This window comes from Pollicipes pollicipes, unplaced genomic scaffold (assembly GCF_011947565.3).
Source record: "Pollicipes pollicipes isolate AB1234 unplaced genomic scaffold, Ppol_2.1 Scaffold_4881;HRSCAF=5763_pilon_pilon_pilon, whole genome shotgun sequence".
In the NCBI taxonomy this organism is placed as follows: Eukaryota; Metazoa; Arthropoda; class Thecostraca; order Pollicipedomorpha; family Pollicipedidae; genus Pollicipes; species Pollicipes pollicipes.
Window position 1 is genome coordinate 12,757,596 of NW_023596576.1, and position 17,736 is coordinate 12,775,331.

The 17,736-nt window shown below is 52.6% G+C and overlaps 1 protein-coding gene across 1 annotated transcript; it reads left to right on the forward strand.

Moving 5' to 3' along the window:
- The first annotated feature begins 226 nt into the window (after positions 1–226).
- On the forward strand, positions 227–5,762 carry LOC119099997 (metal regulatory transcription factor 1). The gene is made up of 7 exons (XM_037223116.1): positions 227–364; positions 1,490–1,710; positions 3,293–3,443; positions 3,713–3,844; positions 4,321–4,486; positions 5,065–5,344; positions 5,734–5,762. The coding sequence occupies exons 1-7, from the start codon at positions 249–251 to the stop codon at positions 5,760–5,762; spliced, it is 1,095 nt and encodes a 364-aa protein (XP_037079011.1). The 5' UTR covers positions 227–248.
- The last annotated feature ends 11,974 nt before the right edge of the window (positions 5,763–17,736 follow it).

The following is a 17,736-nucleotide window of genomic DNA, read 5'->3' on the forward strand; positions in this document are numbered from 1 at the left end:
CCCCCCCCCAACGAAAATAAGTGAACTGGAGAGGGCCGTGCCCGCTTGTCTTGTCCGAAAGTGTAGGGCTACAGTCCCGACACGGAAGCTTGATACGAACGCGCGCCGTGATTATCGCAAGCACAGCAGAGCCACGTGATCCCCAGCATTAAGAGCTTTACAGGGCGGGATCGCGACCGCGGTATTCTGTCACCGGCTGTGACTCAGCAGGTGCTCTTTGTTTCAGCGCGCGCTGAGACGGAGCGGCGATGAGTGGCAGCGGGGAGCAGTCGTCGCTGGTGGTGGACATGGGCCGCCGTCCTTCCCAGGAGACGGCGCGCCAGCCTGAGGACGACGCTGCCACCGCGCCCCAGTACTCTATCGGGTGAGCGTGCGTTGCCGACCCTCCCCATGGGTAATGGAAACCGGGGAAGACTTCGGATTAGGGTTTCGTGTACTTAGAATTTCCGCTGGGTGGGGCTAGTTGTGTGATGTGGTTTGGGATTAACGGCACGTCGGCGTATATGTTATTTTGAGGCCTACGGGCTGACTGAATTACTTGTATCGTTCTCGAACACGTGAGTGGCTCCGTTGCAGCCTCCGTCCGTCCGCATACAGTAGAGGCAGACTGCTGGCGGGTGCCGCGGACAAATCCTGCAGCCCCGTGCACGGCTCGCTGCTACAGGGTGTCCACGGATCAAGTTAATGAAAACATTTTTTAACTGAGTAACCTTTTTCACTTGACATGGCATAATCAACATTCCGGTGTAATTTGGGTTGTCGTTGGTCGGCGCAACTCAATCATCGACAACGCCGACCGTCGGCCTTCAAACCTTCTATCAGCGGCTTCTGAAAGAGGACGCTCTACATGCGCGCCGTCACGGACGATTGCGGCTTCCAGCTGCTCTGTTGTGCGAGATTTGTTGATGCCCTTCAAGACAGAGCCTCAACCTAAGACGTAGTCTCTGTCGTAATGAGGAATGGCAGCAGCAAGTCGGTGCGGAGCCGTACACCGCTCAGGGTCGCTCGGCTGGCTGCAAGCTGGTTTTCCGGTCTGCTGTACCAGCTACAAGCCGGACACTCCATGGACGTGCTACTCGACGGGTCTCGGTTCAGCCGATTTATCCATGTGGGGCTTCCTCAAGGATCGAGTGCACCGTCAACAGAACTCGCACCACAGAGTGGCTAAAGACCGGCATCGTCCGTGAGGCGGGCCGTGTCTCGGTACATCTCCGATGACGGAAGACACCATCACCCACCAGCGGGGAGGTCCGCCTGCCGATGGTCCTTCACCGCCGGGGTGTACTCTTACAACATATTGGAGAAGTCGCCAGGATGATGCGTTTTGCCGACCTATGGCAAATCAAGTGATATTTGGATGTTGATCATCTAATGTATATCAAAAACGCTATTACGAAAAGTACGCCCACACTTGATTTGTGGACACCCTGCACGTGTCTGGCACACCGGGTGGTGCTTCCCCGCCTGACCGGGACCGCACTGTCGGCAGGTACGTGCACCACACCGTGCACGCGGACAAGGTGCTCATCAAGGTGCACCCGGGCTCTCAAGCCATGCCCTCCGAGCCGAGCCACGCCACCATGACGCTGACCTCGCGCAACCCGCAGACCAACCGCACCGAGGTGAAGCGGCTCCACTGCACCTACGAAGGCTGCACGCGCACCTACAGCACGCGCGGCAACCTGACCACACACCTGAAGAAGCACACAGGTGGGCGGGGCGCCGGCGCGCCACGCCCCCGCTCTTGAATCGGCTGATGACCTGGGCTGATTGGGCCGGAGGTAGAGCTGAGAACTCTCCCATGACGCCATTAGATTCGAATGGATCCGAATCTCGCAAACCCTCGAGTACTGGAAACGATTGTTCAAGCTCAGAAAGGCAGGACTGAAGTTATACAAACCACTGTCGAATTTGTTTAACTAAATGCCATTGCCAAGCTAAAAATAGTTTTTCGAACCATCATCTGAATATACAAAAAAAGGTATCGCTAAGTGTATTAGGCTAGAATTGTGTCAAGTAAGCTACACGTCATGCGCATATGCCGCCGCTGCATCGTATTAAGTTCTCTGTCCTGTGTTTTATTGCATTGTGTTAGTGATTGTCGCACTGAACTGTTGTGGTGACTGCTTTTACTCCGCCACCACCGCCGCGATCATGATCCGCCGCAAACCATGTTGCGCTGATTGCTCGGGTAGCAAAAGTAAAACAGCCGTGGTAGCTACCCGAACATTCAGGGATGGCACCAGGGCTTCCTGGCAGAGAGGGAGTTAGCTCTTCCCAGACAGCCGACATCCAGGGGGCTTCCATCTGACAAGGGACTTTCACAGTCTAGGAGAAGTTCCTCGAACATGGTGATGAGCCACGCCAAGAGCTGCGTATGAAGTCGCTTACCTAGCCAGATTTTTTTTTGTATTTTGAGCTCATTGATCATCGCTGCGTGAATATAAGCATCCCCCGAAAGAGATGGATAACTATACATTGCTAGAAGAGGTAGCCTATGCAAATTTTCCGTGAAAACGTTGTGGCATGTTCAGAAAACACTCAGCTAAGTAGCTCAATTCCGGAAGTGATCATTGTGGTCCCACTGGTTTGAAACCAACTATAATTATATTTGTTGTAGTTAGTTTTCCATACGACACAGAAATAACCAAAACGACACTAGAACGGCATAGTGTACGATGTCATGTACTTCCTCTGTACCTCACCCAAACAAAAAATTTGAACACCTACACAGACTGGCACTAAGTAATACCACCAAATGAAGAATGCGATATAGTTATAAGATATCAGAAATATGATATATTATATTGGCTGAGTTAGAAACGAACCACGGGCGTTGAGAGAATCAGCCAGAATCAAAACCAAGGTTTAATATTGGGAACTACACGGCGATAATGTTTCGATATGTCGACGTAAAAAACCGAATATTTTCTTATCTACATATTCAAACCAGATCTGCATCCGAGTGCAAACCCACCCGCGGCAGTATCCGAACCTCACAGTGCAGCGAGTCCTCAGTGATTCGCTGTAATCCGCTGTAGCCGGGAGGGGAGGTTCACTCCGGTGTCTCCGGAGATTTCCTGCTGCTGTTCCCGCGTCCCGTCCGGATTCAGTGATTCGTCGTTTCATTTACAGCTCATGCAACTGCAATGGTCACGAACGTGGCAATCTCCCAAGTCGATCGTAGCGGAGGAAGCCGTAGAGCAGCTAAAATCGCATCCGAATTGAGATACGTGCCCTGTGTGTTCATGCCGTATGCTGCGTACTTGACGAAGACTTTGGGGCGTTACAGGAGAGTACAACTTCGTGTGCACGGACCCCAGCTGCGGCAAGATGTTTATGACCTCGTACCGGCTCAAGGTGCACCTGCGCGTGCACTCCAAGCAGCGACCGTACGGCTGCAACATATCCGGCTGTCAGAAAACCTTCCGCACTCTGTACCGGTGAGCTTTGGAAAAATCATACAGAAATTATATAAAAATGTCATATAGATGTCATGAAATGTCGAGCATTGCTAGGATGCATGTTGCTGTTTTTGGGCCATTGGTCGCAGCTGAGACGCAGTGCTGGCGAAAGGATGAGGCTGACATGAAAGGCGTCAAAGCGCGCTGGCGATGTGCCGTGTTCGGTGACCGGTGCGTTTTCCACGCATCACTCATCGCGGTTTTAGTTTTCACAGCTTCATGTGTGACGCAGAATTTATTATTTTCAGATTGAACTCCCACAAACGCATCCACGAAGGCACCACTTTCAATTGTTCCGAACGGAACTGCCTCAAGTTCTTCACCACTTTGTCGGATTTGAAGAAGCACAAGCGGACGCACACGGGTGAAAAGCCATTCAGGTATATCCTAATACACACACGTGGAATATCCGAAACGAAATACATGTAGACATGTTGCATGGTATACTAAGCGAATGCTCCTTCTAGACGGTAGGCTGGCTGGAAGGGCTAAGTTTAAACCAGTCTTTTCTGACCTCAATTTACCTTCGCATTGCACTTTTCGTTCTGACATTTGGCGCGTTGTTGCAAAGCGTATACAACTTTGTACCTGTTTAAGCATGACCAACATTTTATGTTGTGACCCAAGGTTAGTGAGAACAATATATATAATTATTGACACCAATCACAACATATGTACACAAGTGGTCATAGCCACAAGCGCATGCATCGAAAACAAAAGTGATAACCAGTAAATTCAATAAAATAATTCACGAGAACCTGCTCAGCAGAAGACAGACAATAGCTGGTCCCATGTACTGACGCCGGCTGGTTCCTCGCGCGACCCCAGCCTGACCCCCGCCCCCGCTCTCCGACAGGTGCCCGCTGGCCGGCTGTTCTCGGGCTTTCGCGCTAGCCCACCACCTGCGCAGCCACGAGCGCACGCACGCCAAGCCGCGGCCTTACAGCTGTCGGCTGCCGGGCTGCACACGCCGCTTCCATACGCGCTCCGCCCAGCGGCTGCACGCCGTGCGTCACCACCAGGTGGGTGGGCGCACCCCGGACCGGACGGCCCAGTCCCGGCGAGGAGTGGGGTGACGCGGCTGCGGGGGGCAGGACAGCTGTGCAGGCGTGGGGGCGGCTAGGTGGGCGCCGCGGGTGGGCGGCGCCTCCCAGATGCGTTTATTTTAGTTGTAGTGTGACTTAAACACGAAATGCGCCAACTGTGAATGCTCTGAGCGTGAGCCAGTATCCAATGATGCTTATCATTAGACGTATTTCCACCACGTAAATAATTTCCAAAACTGCGACGTCTGGCTGGCATCTGGTGGTAAGGAGTATGGTACCTTATGGTAAATCCCAACAACGAAGAAAACATGATTACGTCTGTCTTTTATTTGTCAACTCACGATTACATCACTGGTGTTACGAAGGTACGAATGCGGATTTATGGACGCGCTATTTGCTGTAGCAGCCCATACCACCCGGTTTATCTATCCGCTATAGGGGTTATTGCGAGGGGCGGAAGCGACGCCACCGATATAAGGCACAGTCATCAGGTCCGGTCGGACGGCGGCCGCCGCGCCGCGCCGCCACTCTCACCGTATGTCGTGCGCTTACAGGGAGGGCTGGGGCCGACGCCGGGTGCCGCCGTCGACTGGGGCACGCCCATCTTCCTGGAGGCGGCCGACGGTGGCGCGTCGGCCGACGGTAGCGTCAGTGGACAGCTGGACGCGGCCGCCGGGGCCGAGCACGCCTTGGAGCCGCCACCGCCGCCTCGTGAGCCGGAGCCAGGGAGCCCGGCCACCGCGCCACTGCCGCCTTCGCCGGTCCGCGAGCGGGAGGGGCAGGGGCCGGCGACGTCCGTGCTGCTCCGGGCGCTGACGGCCGTCGGTGATGTGCAGCGGGCGGACGCGGCCGTACAGACGGCGCCGGCCGCCGCCGCGCCGGCCGGTGGCTGTTGTGCGCCGGACACCGGCGGCGACTGTCGAACCGGCGCGTCGCCGGCCGGCCGCGCGCACAGCGCCAGCTGCTCGCATGACAGCCTGCTGCTGGGCCGCTCGACCGCCGAGCCGTGCTGCGTCACGCTCTGCATGAACAAGCTCGGCCTGCTGCAGAGCTTCCTGCAGGCCATGTTCCCGCGCATGGCGTCGTCGGACGGCATCAGCGACTTCCTGCGCGTGCTGCGGACGCTGCTGACCTGCGAGCAGCCGAACCTGCGCTGTGGCGAGGGCGACGGCCGGCCGCCGACGCACGGCCTGCTCGAGCTGCTGTCGGCCGCCTCCGGACAGCCGGCCTCACTGGGGGCCGCCGACACTGACGCCATCTCTGGCTGGCTGGAGCCGGCCGCCTAGCCGGCCCGGCTGGTGACGCAGGCCAGCCGCAGGCGGCGGCGCCGAGTCGGGCCGCCCTCCGGTCATGCTGATCGGCGGCCCGTTGTGGCTCCACAGCCGGGGCCGACCAGGGCGCTATGATGTGTTAAGTTTTCGCATATGAGTGTTATATCTCCGTTGCTACGCTAACGGTGTCACTGTCAAAGGCTGCGGGTCCCCGAACTGGTTCTTGCCGCTTAGGGCAAGCGTGCAATTTGTGTTGTTAAAATAAGTGTGCCATTTGATCAGATGACTTTTTTCGCAAAGCAAGTTTGCGATTCTCTGCAAAGAGGGGTTGCTTGATGCTGAATGTGAACGCAGTCACGCCCTTCATGTTACATTGGGGTCCTTTTTAGGCAAAAGATCGTAGCTGACATTACTTAATGAGTGCCTACGAATATGACAACTATGTAAGGTGGTTTCCGCTATGCGCTTCAAGTTGCACAGCAAGCCTTTGCTCGTTATTGTGGCATTGCCAGATTACGCACCCTATTCGATGCTACTGCGCTCCCAGTGTGTGGCTCCAATGTCACCTGGTCATTATCCAGCATACAGCGAGTTCCGGAATGGTAACTTTTGAACCCTGCTTTTGAATCATGCAAGCTAGCCTCGATTGCCCCTTCCTCGTATTTTAACGCGTGCATGTTTTTGGTATAAAACCAGTTTGAAGTTGAAGACGTGTTCTCTTTTCCCTTAAATTACCACAGCCTGTTGCAGCCCGACGACTTTGTCAGTTTCTAAACTCCATCCATTTGTAACGCGGTCATTGATCTCTTACTCCGACGGAGGCACTTGTATGAACCGTGTTCTTCGGGTGAAGAAAACGGTTAAATAGCTTAAGTGCTCGTGGTCCACAAGCGGCCTGGTGAGATGTGCTTCGCAGACAATATATTTTCATTTACGCCACTAAATATATCGCAGTTGAGCTCCTCGCACGAACACGATGCCTTGTGTGATCGGCTTGTCCACGCGGGCTATCGCCGTGCGCAGCGTCCCCATGCGACCTGGTGCGAGGTACCTTGCTCATGGTCTGTTACGTTGATGGCCATTAATGGGTCACCGTGTGATCATGTCTGCGTGCGTTCGATCGTGTGAGGCATGCTTTCCATGTGGTACCCGCCTTACCGCTGAGCGCGTGTTGACACAGCTGTCCGTGAAACACCGGGGCTTAATGAATATATCCATTGAACTCATTAGAAGTAGTATACGGCAGCAGTACGGCAGCATAGCGCGAAAGGAAGAGCTCATAAAGGTTGAAGGGATCGCGTTGACCTCTTCTCTGATGTGTTTCGGTCGCAGGAAGCTACGGTGCATGATCTCGCGGCTGATTGCGTTCCGGCGAAGTACATAAAGGGTCCGCGTCACATTGTCCCCTGGCGTCCGTGGCGTCTTTCTGGGAGGCCTTCATTTCTGCGCACGCGCGTTATAGCGGCACCTTTTCTTGTGTGTGTTTGATCCACTTACGGCAACGTTTTGTGGTGTCACGGCGGCTTTACATCTTCGTTAGGTTTTCCTGACAGAAGCGTAGGTAAAAATTAAAACATCCCGCTGGCCGTCAAATCCCAATGTCGGTGCCTGGGGAGTTGCCACAGGATGCATCGATATGGTCGTTTTCGGATCCGTTTTCCCGCGTGGTATTGTGCTACCAAAACAAGCGTAGAGGGCCCGTGTCTAGTCCGGAAAGGGCTCATCATAGACTCAGGAGAGAGTTATTTCGTGTCCGCGAAGTGCCTGTCTTAGGCTGGAAATGGCCCATTCCAAAACGGGAAAACACTCATGTCACTTCCAGGCACGGGAGGGGTCCATTTTTGTTTTGGAAAGGGCTCACCGTAACCTCAAAAAGGTCCCGTGCCAGGTGGGGAAAAAGGCTCACCGCAGGCTCAGAGAGGGTCCTCTCAAGTCCGGAAAGCGTTCATCATAAATTCAGAAACGGCTCGTCTCAAGTCAGATAGAACCCATCATGGGCCAAGAAACGGAGAACTTCAGGCTCGTAACTGGCCTATCTCACTTTTTGAACTTGGGAATGGCCCATCGCTGGTCTGGAATGGGCCCATCTTAGGCTCAGAAAGCCAGTGACGGTGTATACGCGGGGCAAACTGTTCCCCATGTATGGGGTAAGGTCCAAAACTATCTTTTCTCCTTTTTTGCAGGTGACCCAAATGGGGCCCCTGGCGGATTTGTGGAAGAGGCTCGTTTGTTGTGCCATCAAAGCAAGCGTTGAGAGTCCATCTTAGGCCCGGAAAGGACCAATTTCAGGGCAGAAAACCCGCACAACTGTTTCAGGCGTGGGAGAGGCCCTTTCCGGTCTGAAGAGGGCCCATGGTAGACTTATAAGAACCCTTCTCTCATAACGACAGGCCCATCGCAAACTCAGAAGAGGCCCGTCTCAGTTCTCCGTGGGGCCTATCGTGAGCACAGAAACGGCCCACTTAGGTTTGGAAAAGGCTCATCGTAAACGCAAGCAGGGTCCTTCTTAAATTATGAAAGGACACGTTTTAGACTGAGAAAGTGGGTATCTCAGGTCCGGAAAGGCCCATCTAAACACTTAAGCCCCTAGAAAGGCCTAACCCAGATCACACAAGCTCCAGCTTATATCAGGGGAGAGACAAAAGTTTTGGTGAGTGCGGACCGGCGGCACACAGCTTGAAAAAGGGCTCCCGCTAAAAAGACACCCCGGAAATTCACCAGACTTGGTCCATTTTATTTCAAGGGCCCTTAGCTTTTTTCTTTTGCATCATTATGCCGACGAATACGTTCGCTGCGGGGCCCAGTGGATTACACACTAAGGAGACCTAATACCTTGCGCGGACAGAGAGCCCCTTAAGTATAACTCTAGGGGGCTCCATTGCCTTTCCCGATCAGAGACTGAAGGGATATCCGTTTCAACCCGCCAATCGCGGTACTTGCCGGAGACACGTGGGTCGGGGCCACCTGGTCGACCAGGAGGCCCGCAGAGGGACGCATTATGCATCGGTGCCCTCTCTGGCGCGGGGGGCCCTCGGACCGGAGCAGTTGATCCCGGATCGATGCAGGGAGCCCCATTGGCGCCAAAGGGTCGCTTACCGACACGGGGTCCAATAACTGGCAGATAACTCCAGTTTGGTTTATCGGGCGTGTGACTGAAATTTGGTGGAGGTCCGGGGCCACATTCGTTCTTGGGCTCATTGCTGACAAAGACTCTTTCACTGTCTCATTATGGACCATATCATTGCCATTTATCCTATCTCCTTTCAGTGCCAGCGGGTACAGTGAACTTAGAGGCTTCCTGACTTTCAGAGTCACGTTTCTATCCCTATTCAGAAAACGGAACCATGACCGATTCGGAGCCCTCGCCGACATAGAGTCTCCTGTTAGGCGTAATGTGAGCCCCTAACCAACGCAGTGGCCTCTCTTTGCCCCAGGAACCCCGACCAATGCAAAGCGTTTTCAGTCTGACAATCGCGGGCCCAGGATAATCCTGGCTTTGGAAATTGGCCATAGGCTGCCACGGGGCAGACTGTTCGAAATTCGTGGCCGCGGATCGACTGGCGGGCCCTCATTGTCGCCAGGGGCCCACTCGGCGCAAGAAGCCCTCTGAGGGACAGGGAGCTGACCAGGCTCCCTTGATACGGCCTCTGGCCAACTCTCCGGGCCCCCTAGTCGGGTCCTTGCTTGTCGGTCCCGAGGAGTCCTAAGGGCCCGTCCGGACCAAAGGGGAAATATGCGTGCCACCAGCACCCCAGACCAACCTCCACCAGCACCCAGCACGCAGACCAGGCCTGCGTCCCGCCTTCAACTTATCATGGGTCTCTCTCAGCCCTGAAAAGATCCCATTTCCGGGCAGAAACGCCCATGTAAGTTTAAGCCCGGATATGACCCATCTGCGATCAGGAAAGTAAGATCATCGTATACTCAGAAAGGGCCCGTTTTCGATTAGGAAAGGGCCCATGGTAGGTTCAGAAAGAATCCTCCCAGGTATGCAAAGGGCCATAGCAGACTTCAAAGGGTCGCCACTGATCAGGGGGCCATCCATTTTAGGCTGAGCAAGTACTCATCTCATGCGCCTAAACGACACCCCTCCTCTTTTAAGCCCGGGATTGGCCCATACGTGGTTAGACTCAGACTTCTCCCACGTTGAGTCTGGGAAGTGTCATTTTTTTGCCCAGAAAAGGCACAGGTTAAGTCCGGAAAGGATCAAGTTCTGCTCTTAGACCTGAGAACATTCCCAGGCAGACCTGGGAGGGAATGATCTCATCTTAGGCTCAGAATGGGGATCGCGATGGACCCATCTCAGGCTCCGGACTGAGGTATCACTTATTGGGAGAGGACCCATGTTGGTACACCCGCCTGTAGAACTCATTGGTGGCATAGCCGAAGTTTTTCCCGCCACCAATACTTTGATGATTTGATAGCATTTGGAAACTTTAGAATCGGCTTATGCTGCTGTTTCTGAAGCAGTAGTGCAGGCAGAGGGGGAGGGGCAAAGGGGGCACGTGTCCTCCCCCCATGAGGCTCCGTGCCCCCCGCCGGATACGATTTAGCTATTTGCTAGCTCATATTGACATATAAGTTACCTCCATATATTATTTAGACATATCAAACTCTCTCTCTCCCTCTTTCTCTATCTCTCCCTCTCGCTTTCTCTCTCCCTCTCCCTCTCGGTCTCTCCCTCTCTCTATCTCTCTTTCTCTCTCTCTCTCTCTCTCTCTCTCTCTCTCTCCTCTCTCTCTCTCTCTCTCTCTCTCTCTCTCTCTCTCTCTCTCTCTCTCTCTCTCTCTCTCTCTCTCTCTCTCTCTCTCTCTCTCTCTCTCTCTCTCTCTCTCTCTCTCTCTCTCTCTCTCTCTCTCTCTCTCTCTCTCTCTCTCTCTCTCTCTCTCTCTCTCTCCTCTCTCTCTCTCTCTCTCTCTCTCTCTCTCTCTCTCTCTCTCTCTCTCTCTCTCTCTCTCTCTCTCTCTCTCTCTCTCTCTCTCTCTCTCTCTCTCTCTCTCCTCTCTCTCTCTCTCTCCTCTCTCTCTCTCTCTCTCTCTCTCTCTCTCTCTCTCTCTCTCTCTCTCTCTCTCTCTCTCTCTCTCTCTCTCTCTCTCTCTCTCTCTCTCTCTCTCTCTCTCTCTCTCTCTCTCTCTCTCTCTCTCTCTCTCTCTCTCTCTCTCTCTCTCTCTCTCTACAGTACATACTTTGTATACTTTATATCTTCATTAGCTAGCTCATTAGCTATAAGCTATGATACAAGTAAGATATTCGAGTAAGGCCATCCGGAGGTCGTGTTCAGGGGCCCCAGAATGCAAAGCCACACACTTCCCAGTTTTCCCACGTTCTGGCAGTGGAGCAGGCAGGGGAAAGGGCAGGGCGCACGTGTTCGTCCATGAGGTTCCGAGGGGCCGGATCTACGATTAAGGGCCCGATTTGAGGGCCCATGGAGCCCGAGTGGCCTGTCGAAGTTCGCATGTAGAGGATCGGCCCACAGGGCCGGGCACTCCAATGCCAGCCAGAGGACTCCGCACGCTGGTGTAGGACTCTTGAGTTGATAAGAGCCTGCATGTCGGTCAGACACCATCAGTAACGCACAGTCGGCTCGTTCGCAATGGGTGTTCACAGTGGCGGAATGTTCGCAAGCAGGGACGAAGCCGGATGCAGCGATTTACATAGGTCGGCCCAAAGCACCTAACGGGGACCCTGGGCTAGCTAAGGGCCCCAAGCTGGCCAGAGGCAGTGTTCGAGGGGGCTCGAAGAGCCTGGAGGGCCCACCGGGACCGACGATCAAGGGCTCAATTGGAGGGCGTAGGAACACAAAGTGCTGGTCGAGTATTATTCAGGGTCTCCAGTTTGCAGGCACAGACCCTCAAAGGACACACAGAGGGCTTTTTGCGTCCATCGAGGACCCCCTAAGTCGATATGGGCCTATATGTTGGTCAAGCACCTCCAGCGCCGCACTGTCCGCTCGGTATCGGTATAGGCATGAAGGCCCACTTCCCACGAGCTACAAAGTCAGGGCCAGTGATTTACACTGGTCGGTGCCCATAAATCTGTTAGGGGCGTAGAGCGCCTAACAGAGGGTCCTGCGCTCGAAAGGGGCCCTGAGGCGACCAAGGGCCGTGTTTGATGGGGCACGAAGAACGTCCCGGGCGGCCCACCAGAACAAACCATTAAAGGACCGTTTGGAGGACCCAAAGGATTGGCTGTAGGTCACATAAAGAACCACGACAAGTGGGGTCGTAACCTAAAACATCACGCAGAGGTTCTCTTGTACCGTTCGAGGACCTTCTGAGACAACGCGGGCGTCTAACTCTGCCGGAGACCACGGTCACCGAACAGTTCGTCCCTGTCAGGCTGAACTCTGGGGCCATTTTCCAAGCAGGGACAAGACCGGGGGTGGCCCCCGGTCTCGCATTGGTCTGGGTCCCTGAAACAGTGGTTGTGGCCCCTTTATCGGCCAAGAGCCCATAGTGCATCACAGGGGGCCATGTCTCGATTTGTGGCCCGTTATCGGTCACGGCCTTTGGTTGAGCAGGCTCGAAGAGGGGCCAGAAGGCCCCCGGGACCAAACATCAAGGGCCCGATTGGCCTCGGACCCGGCCCCCCATCCGTAATGCCATGACCTGGAATGTCAGTCAGAGGGCTTCTGTTAGGTCCCTCTTGTTATAGTTCTCTGTCCCTTTTATGTAGGGTGTCAACATGAAGACAAACTGTCGGCTACATGTCCGTCTGAGCTCTTGAGACCCATCTCCCAAGCAGGAACGAGGCCAGGGCCCGCGATTCGCAATGTTCGGGTTCTCCGGCGCAATGAGTGGCTCCTGTGTCGGTCAGGGGCCTAAGTGTCTAATAGGGGTCGTGTGGCGGCAAATGCCCCGAGGCGGCCAGGGGCGGTGTTCGAATTTGAATCGGGCACGGGAACACTTGCATAACAGGGACGGGAATGGCGCCCTGAATGACAAAGGCTTCTTGCATTGGCCGGGGCCCTCTGGCAACAAAGGAACCAAGGGAACTTATGATGAGCGCTTACATTAAGACAATGGAAGGGTCCCGTGTCAGTTCGGGCCCCCGGTACCGAACGGTGAGCCTCTGCAACCAAGTGTCAGTATGGGTCCATTAAACGGAACGGGAGGCTTTGTGACTGGACCACCTGAGGCGATCAGGAATGCTGTTGCGCCAATGAGGGCTCCTGCGTCGACCGAGTCTCAACTGCGGTTTGCGTGGGTTAGAAGGGCCCCGAATGCCAGAGGCTTCTTGCATTGGTCGGGTCCCTCTGGCAATGAAGGAACCATGAGAACTTATGATGAGCGCTTACATTGAGGCAATGGAAGGGTCCCAATAAGGGGCCAATAAGATATGATGTGTCCCTTAAAGGACCTCCAGTACGACCAAGGGGCTCCCGCTCCGTGTCGCTTGGGTGGCTGTCGGAAGACACTCCGCGGTGGGACGGATTGGCCCTTAAGCCCTTGACCGGGACCAAAAATGTGCTCCCTAGTGCTTTGCTCAATAGGGCCTTTTCCCGGAAAGAAACAAGGGGTCTTATTAGTGTTGAAAAGAGTGGTTCGAAGTGAGTTCAAAAACGAACGAGACCATTCCATGTTTGCCCGAGAGCGCTCATTCTTTTGCAGAATCGACTGGTGAAACAAATTATCAAAAGCTTAGAGTATGTGCATCCGCAATCTCGAAAGCCAGGACAGCGATAGCCTGGGTTGCAGTCTCGGTATAACCAAACGGCGTTGGCCGCTGCAAGTAATATCAGGTGGGGGGTGCCGTGCGCGCGAGGCGACCGTCGTGGAATAATGCTTCCGAATGCCTTAAAAATTGGTTCGCACCGTTCAATGATTAGGCTGAGTATAGCTTTTTGACAACTTTGAGGCTGCACTCTTGACAGATTAACAGCTACAGCAACACGAAAAACAGATATTGTACCTGTATTCCTCCAGTTCGCCCATCACATTCCAGGACCGCTTTGCTGTAAAGGCCATTCTGTTCAGTTCATCAATCTAAAAATCGCACAGGTAAAATATACGCCCGCCTACCCTTTAAATGTACGGTTTGATATCCTAAAACGTTCTAAGGTACTCCTGTCAAATATGTCATCATTTTTGTCCATCCGTTGACCGCAGCTTAGTGTTGGCCGCTGGGCCGACGCTGTGCGGTCTGCGGAGACTACAACGCCTGGCGTCGAGATGTTTGTTGCAAGATTTGCGAGCGCGCATGCTCAAAGCTACGTTAAATGATTTGCATCACTAATCAATTCTGACTGAATCTTGAGCATTTCCAGGCAAGCATACCTCAGTCCTGTTAATACAAATTGTAGACCCATTTCGATCTACATTCGCGGGGTCCTTAATAATTCTGCACAGCCCAGATAAGATTCTGACAAGGCCTCTGAGCTCTATCGGCGTAGAAAAAGTTCACTGGACTATTGCAAATTGAAAGGTGCTGGTGATTTGTTTCATGCAGTTTTCAAGGCATAAGTTCCTCAGTTGACTGACTACGAAATTCAGACGGAATTGGTCTTGTAGCTGCTATTAGCGTTTGCTCCAGTTACACAAGATAGAAATAGCAAAATATAAAAAATACGTCCTCATTAGCAAGTGCGCCATATTCAGTGATTTCTTCTGGTCTTTTTAGCAACAGGGGTTCCTTGTCAACCATGTGCCCTCACTTGCCAGGGCTTTGGCTACATGCCTGTGCTGAAAAGTAGGGGCTCATCGGTTTGGTGGACTATTTGTTAAGTCTTTCCCCCTATCCCAAAACCGGATACGCCGCACCTTATAGGAGGTGATTGCCTTAGAAACCAGGCCAGTCGCCGCCCAGCTAGGTGCATCTGTCGCCGGCCCAGTACCGCACCGATGACTGACAGCAAATCGATCTGATTGATCCAAAACAGGGCATACGGGTAACCTCAATAAAATTTTGCAAAATGAAAGGGACAAAATTTGCATGACTCTTCAAGAAAGCTGCGCCGTTCACTTTGCTGAAGCGCTGGAAGGTAGCGGGGAAAGTTGGTCCAAACGTGAGTGTGTTCCAGTGATGAGTGGGCTGATGTGGGCGCCAGCGAGTGGGCGTACTAGGACTATGTGTGGAAAGGTGCCAAATGCATGAAGAGCGAAAATGCCAGATGGGGACCAGGGGGCGGCTCCCAGGGCCGACATGCAAGGGGCTCTCGACAGCGTAACTCAGAGCCTGCGCGGGATCCCAGCCCTTCATGGCATGCATACCAGGGGATTCAGGTCGGGCAAGTTCAGTCGGCACGTGTGGGCCCGTCGGTGGCTGCTTGGATGTTATCACCGGTAAGAACAGGGGAGGTGCGAAACCGTGGTTCGAGGCACGCTAGCACGCCCAGGGAGGCGAGTGCCAAGATCGTCAAGATATCCCGCTGCCGCTGCAGGGGTGTATTTGAGTCTAAAAGTATTGGGATATACTCGCACTACGACGAAGCCGGCGTTTCGAAACGCTACTCATGGTCACCATTAGTCAATAATTTGCATTATCATTATATTTTTTAATTAAAGAAGTCATGAATAATGACGCAGAAAAACCAGGAGCTAATGGCCTTCCTCGCTTGTGTAATCCGAGCCGTGTTGGGATCTGGTGCTGCTGAGCCATCCAAGCTAAAGAAGAAACGACCGCTGGACGATAAAACACGACCCTCCTAAAGTTTCAGTCATTTTGGGTCAGGAATAATACAAATTAGGAGGCATGACATCACATTTTGTAGCTCGGTACACGTTGTAAGTGTCAACAGCCGAAGCATTAGCGGCATTGGTCGTTAACGTTGGAATAATTTAATACCGAAGTGGGAATTAATTTACACGACGGATTGCAGCGGGTCTTTTTTGTAACACGTGGTGCCCGCAAGCTATGCTAACTTAATGGTTATGAATATTTCGATTACCCCAAATTACTCCGAGTTAATGATCTCCCATGCTTTTGCTCAAAGTTGAGTTGGGAGCAAGGTAGTTCTATAAAAGCATGAGTTGGGGACAGGAGTTGCCAATTCCTGGCACACATTTTGGTGTTGATATGCCGACACAAATTCAAATCCCTATCAACGAATATCAGGGCATGGCCGGTAGAGGATTGATGTTTGGGTAGGACAACCACAAAAAAGGCAATGAACCGTGGAATAAAAACTAAAGACTTCTGCAGTGTTGCAATGTTAGAAGTAATATGCTGTTATTTCAATAAAAGCTGGCGTGACTTTGACTGGCGTGACTGGCGTGGTCATGACCTTGGGGTCAAATGAAGTCAAACAAGCTCAAACCCAAGATTGGTGTCTCAAGTGCCCCCATACCTCTTCATGCCATCGCTGTGAAGCTGGCTACCTATTCTAAACAAAAGGTCAGTGGTCAGTGGTCAGTGGTCAATTTATGTCAGTGAGCTTGGTTGGCCTTTATAAGGTCAAGGTGACAAAATGCCTTCGAGATTGCTCCTTTTCTGCCATTCAGTTAGGCGCAAGTGGTGGCCAGAGTCGTTCCAGGTCAGTGACCTATTCTGACCATAAAAAGCGCATGGAGCATGTCTGCTGCGGTCCCTGAAAAGAATAAATTCGAAGTGAGTATCAGACCTTGCCGCATAATTCAAGCTCTCAAACAAAAATTCAGGTTAGTTTCAACCTCGGCCTGACCTCCATACTTAACCTAAGGTCAATGGAGCTTGTCGTTTTCTAACTTCGACTGATTTCAAATGCCTAAGACACTACCTAAGGCATGTGTGGCTTCGTCTAGCAGTACGTTATCGCACCACATTGAGCGATTCACTGGAAATACCCTTCGCTGACCGCTACAGCCCAGCTTTGACCCGCCATAGGTTAGGGACCTTACAAGGCACAGCTAGTTTTTCACGTCAAAAGATTTGTTATTCAATTGTCTACAGCTATGCAAAGTTTGGCTCGGCTGTGCCGTGTCGTTGAGAAATCATTCTGGAAAAACCTTCCAGGGAGCAAATTAACCCGCACCTGAGCGCGTTTTAAGACAAGGAAATGGGTGATTTTCACGAATGCTGGTATGGCAGCTAACTTCTAGCAAGACGAAGTGTCTTTCCATTGTATGAACAATACAAACTTTGTATGAAAGAAAACAAATTAAAGCAGACAAAAGCAAGGCTGAAAAATTGGCCTTTAAGTTTGTGAAGAAAAATTCAATCGACTTGCACTTTTACAAAGTTTTGTGGTAGAAACCGCTAGATTTTGCAACGTAAACCTTAGGACTAGGTGCTCCAAAGTTGATGGGGCCACCCTCCCAATCTGAACGCCATGGGATGGGGGGATCCGCGCCGCTCCCACCGCAACGTCTCTCCAACACTTGCTCCTACGCCCCCACCCTCCTTTCACCGCCTCAACGTCTGGAGGATAGATATCAAAGAAAAGGAAAAAATGGGCACACGATAATGTAAGGTCAATTATGCTTAAGTGCGGCGCTGCTTAGATGCTCTGGAGCCTGGTGGCCCGCTGGACAAATACAACGGCGCTGAACTGTCGGCTAGCAGAAGTAACGTGAAGGACGCCGGGCTGTTGTGGAGCGATGCTATGCATGAGGAGTCAGCCAGCTCCCAAAGCTCCGCCAATGGTGCAGTGCATGTCCAAGAGCAGCATTATTGAGGGTGTGAACATGCAACTTGTGCTATCAGTAATACATGCCGACTCGTAGACTGATATATGATACATGAAACCGATTGATGATATGCATAAGTTAACGGATAGATGTGTTTTGTTGTTGCCACTTAATTCATTAGGGAGTCCAAACCGTGTGGTAACAAAGCGTCCCATGGAAATGGTGAAAAATACACAGTAAAATATCGTGCGTATTGTATCCCATGGCCTCAATAATAAAAGAATCTAGCATATTCCGGGTCACAACATGACAGGTCGTCCCTGTCAGGTACGACAATGATTAGATGTCGCAAAGAGTAGTTGCTTGATTGGCCCATTCCTTTGAAAGTTCCACTCGCAGCCTGAAAATCCCA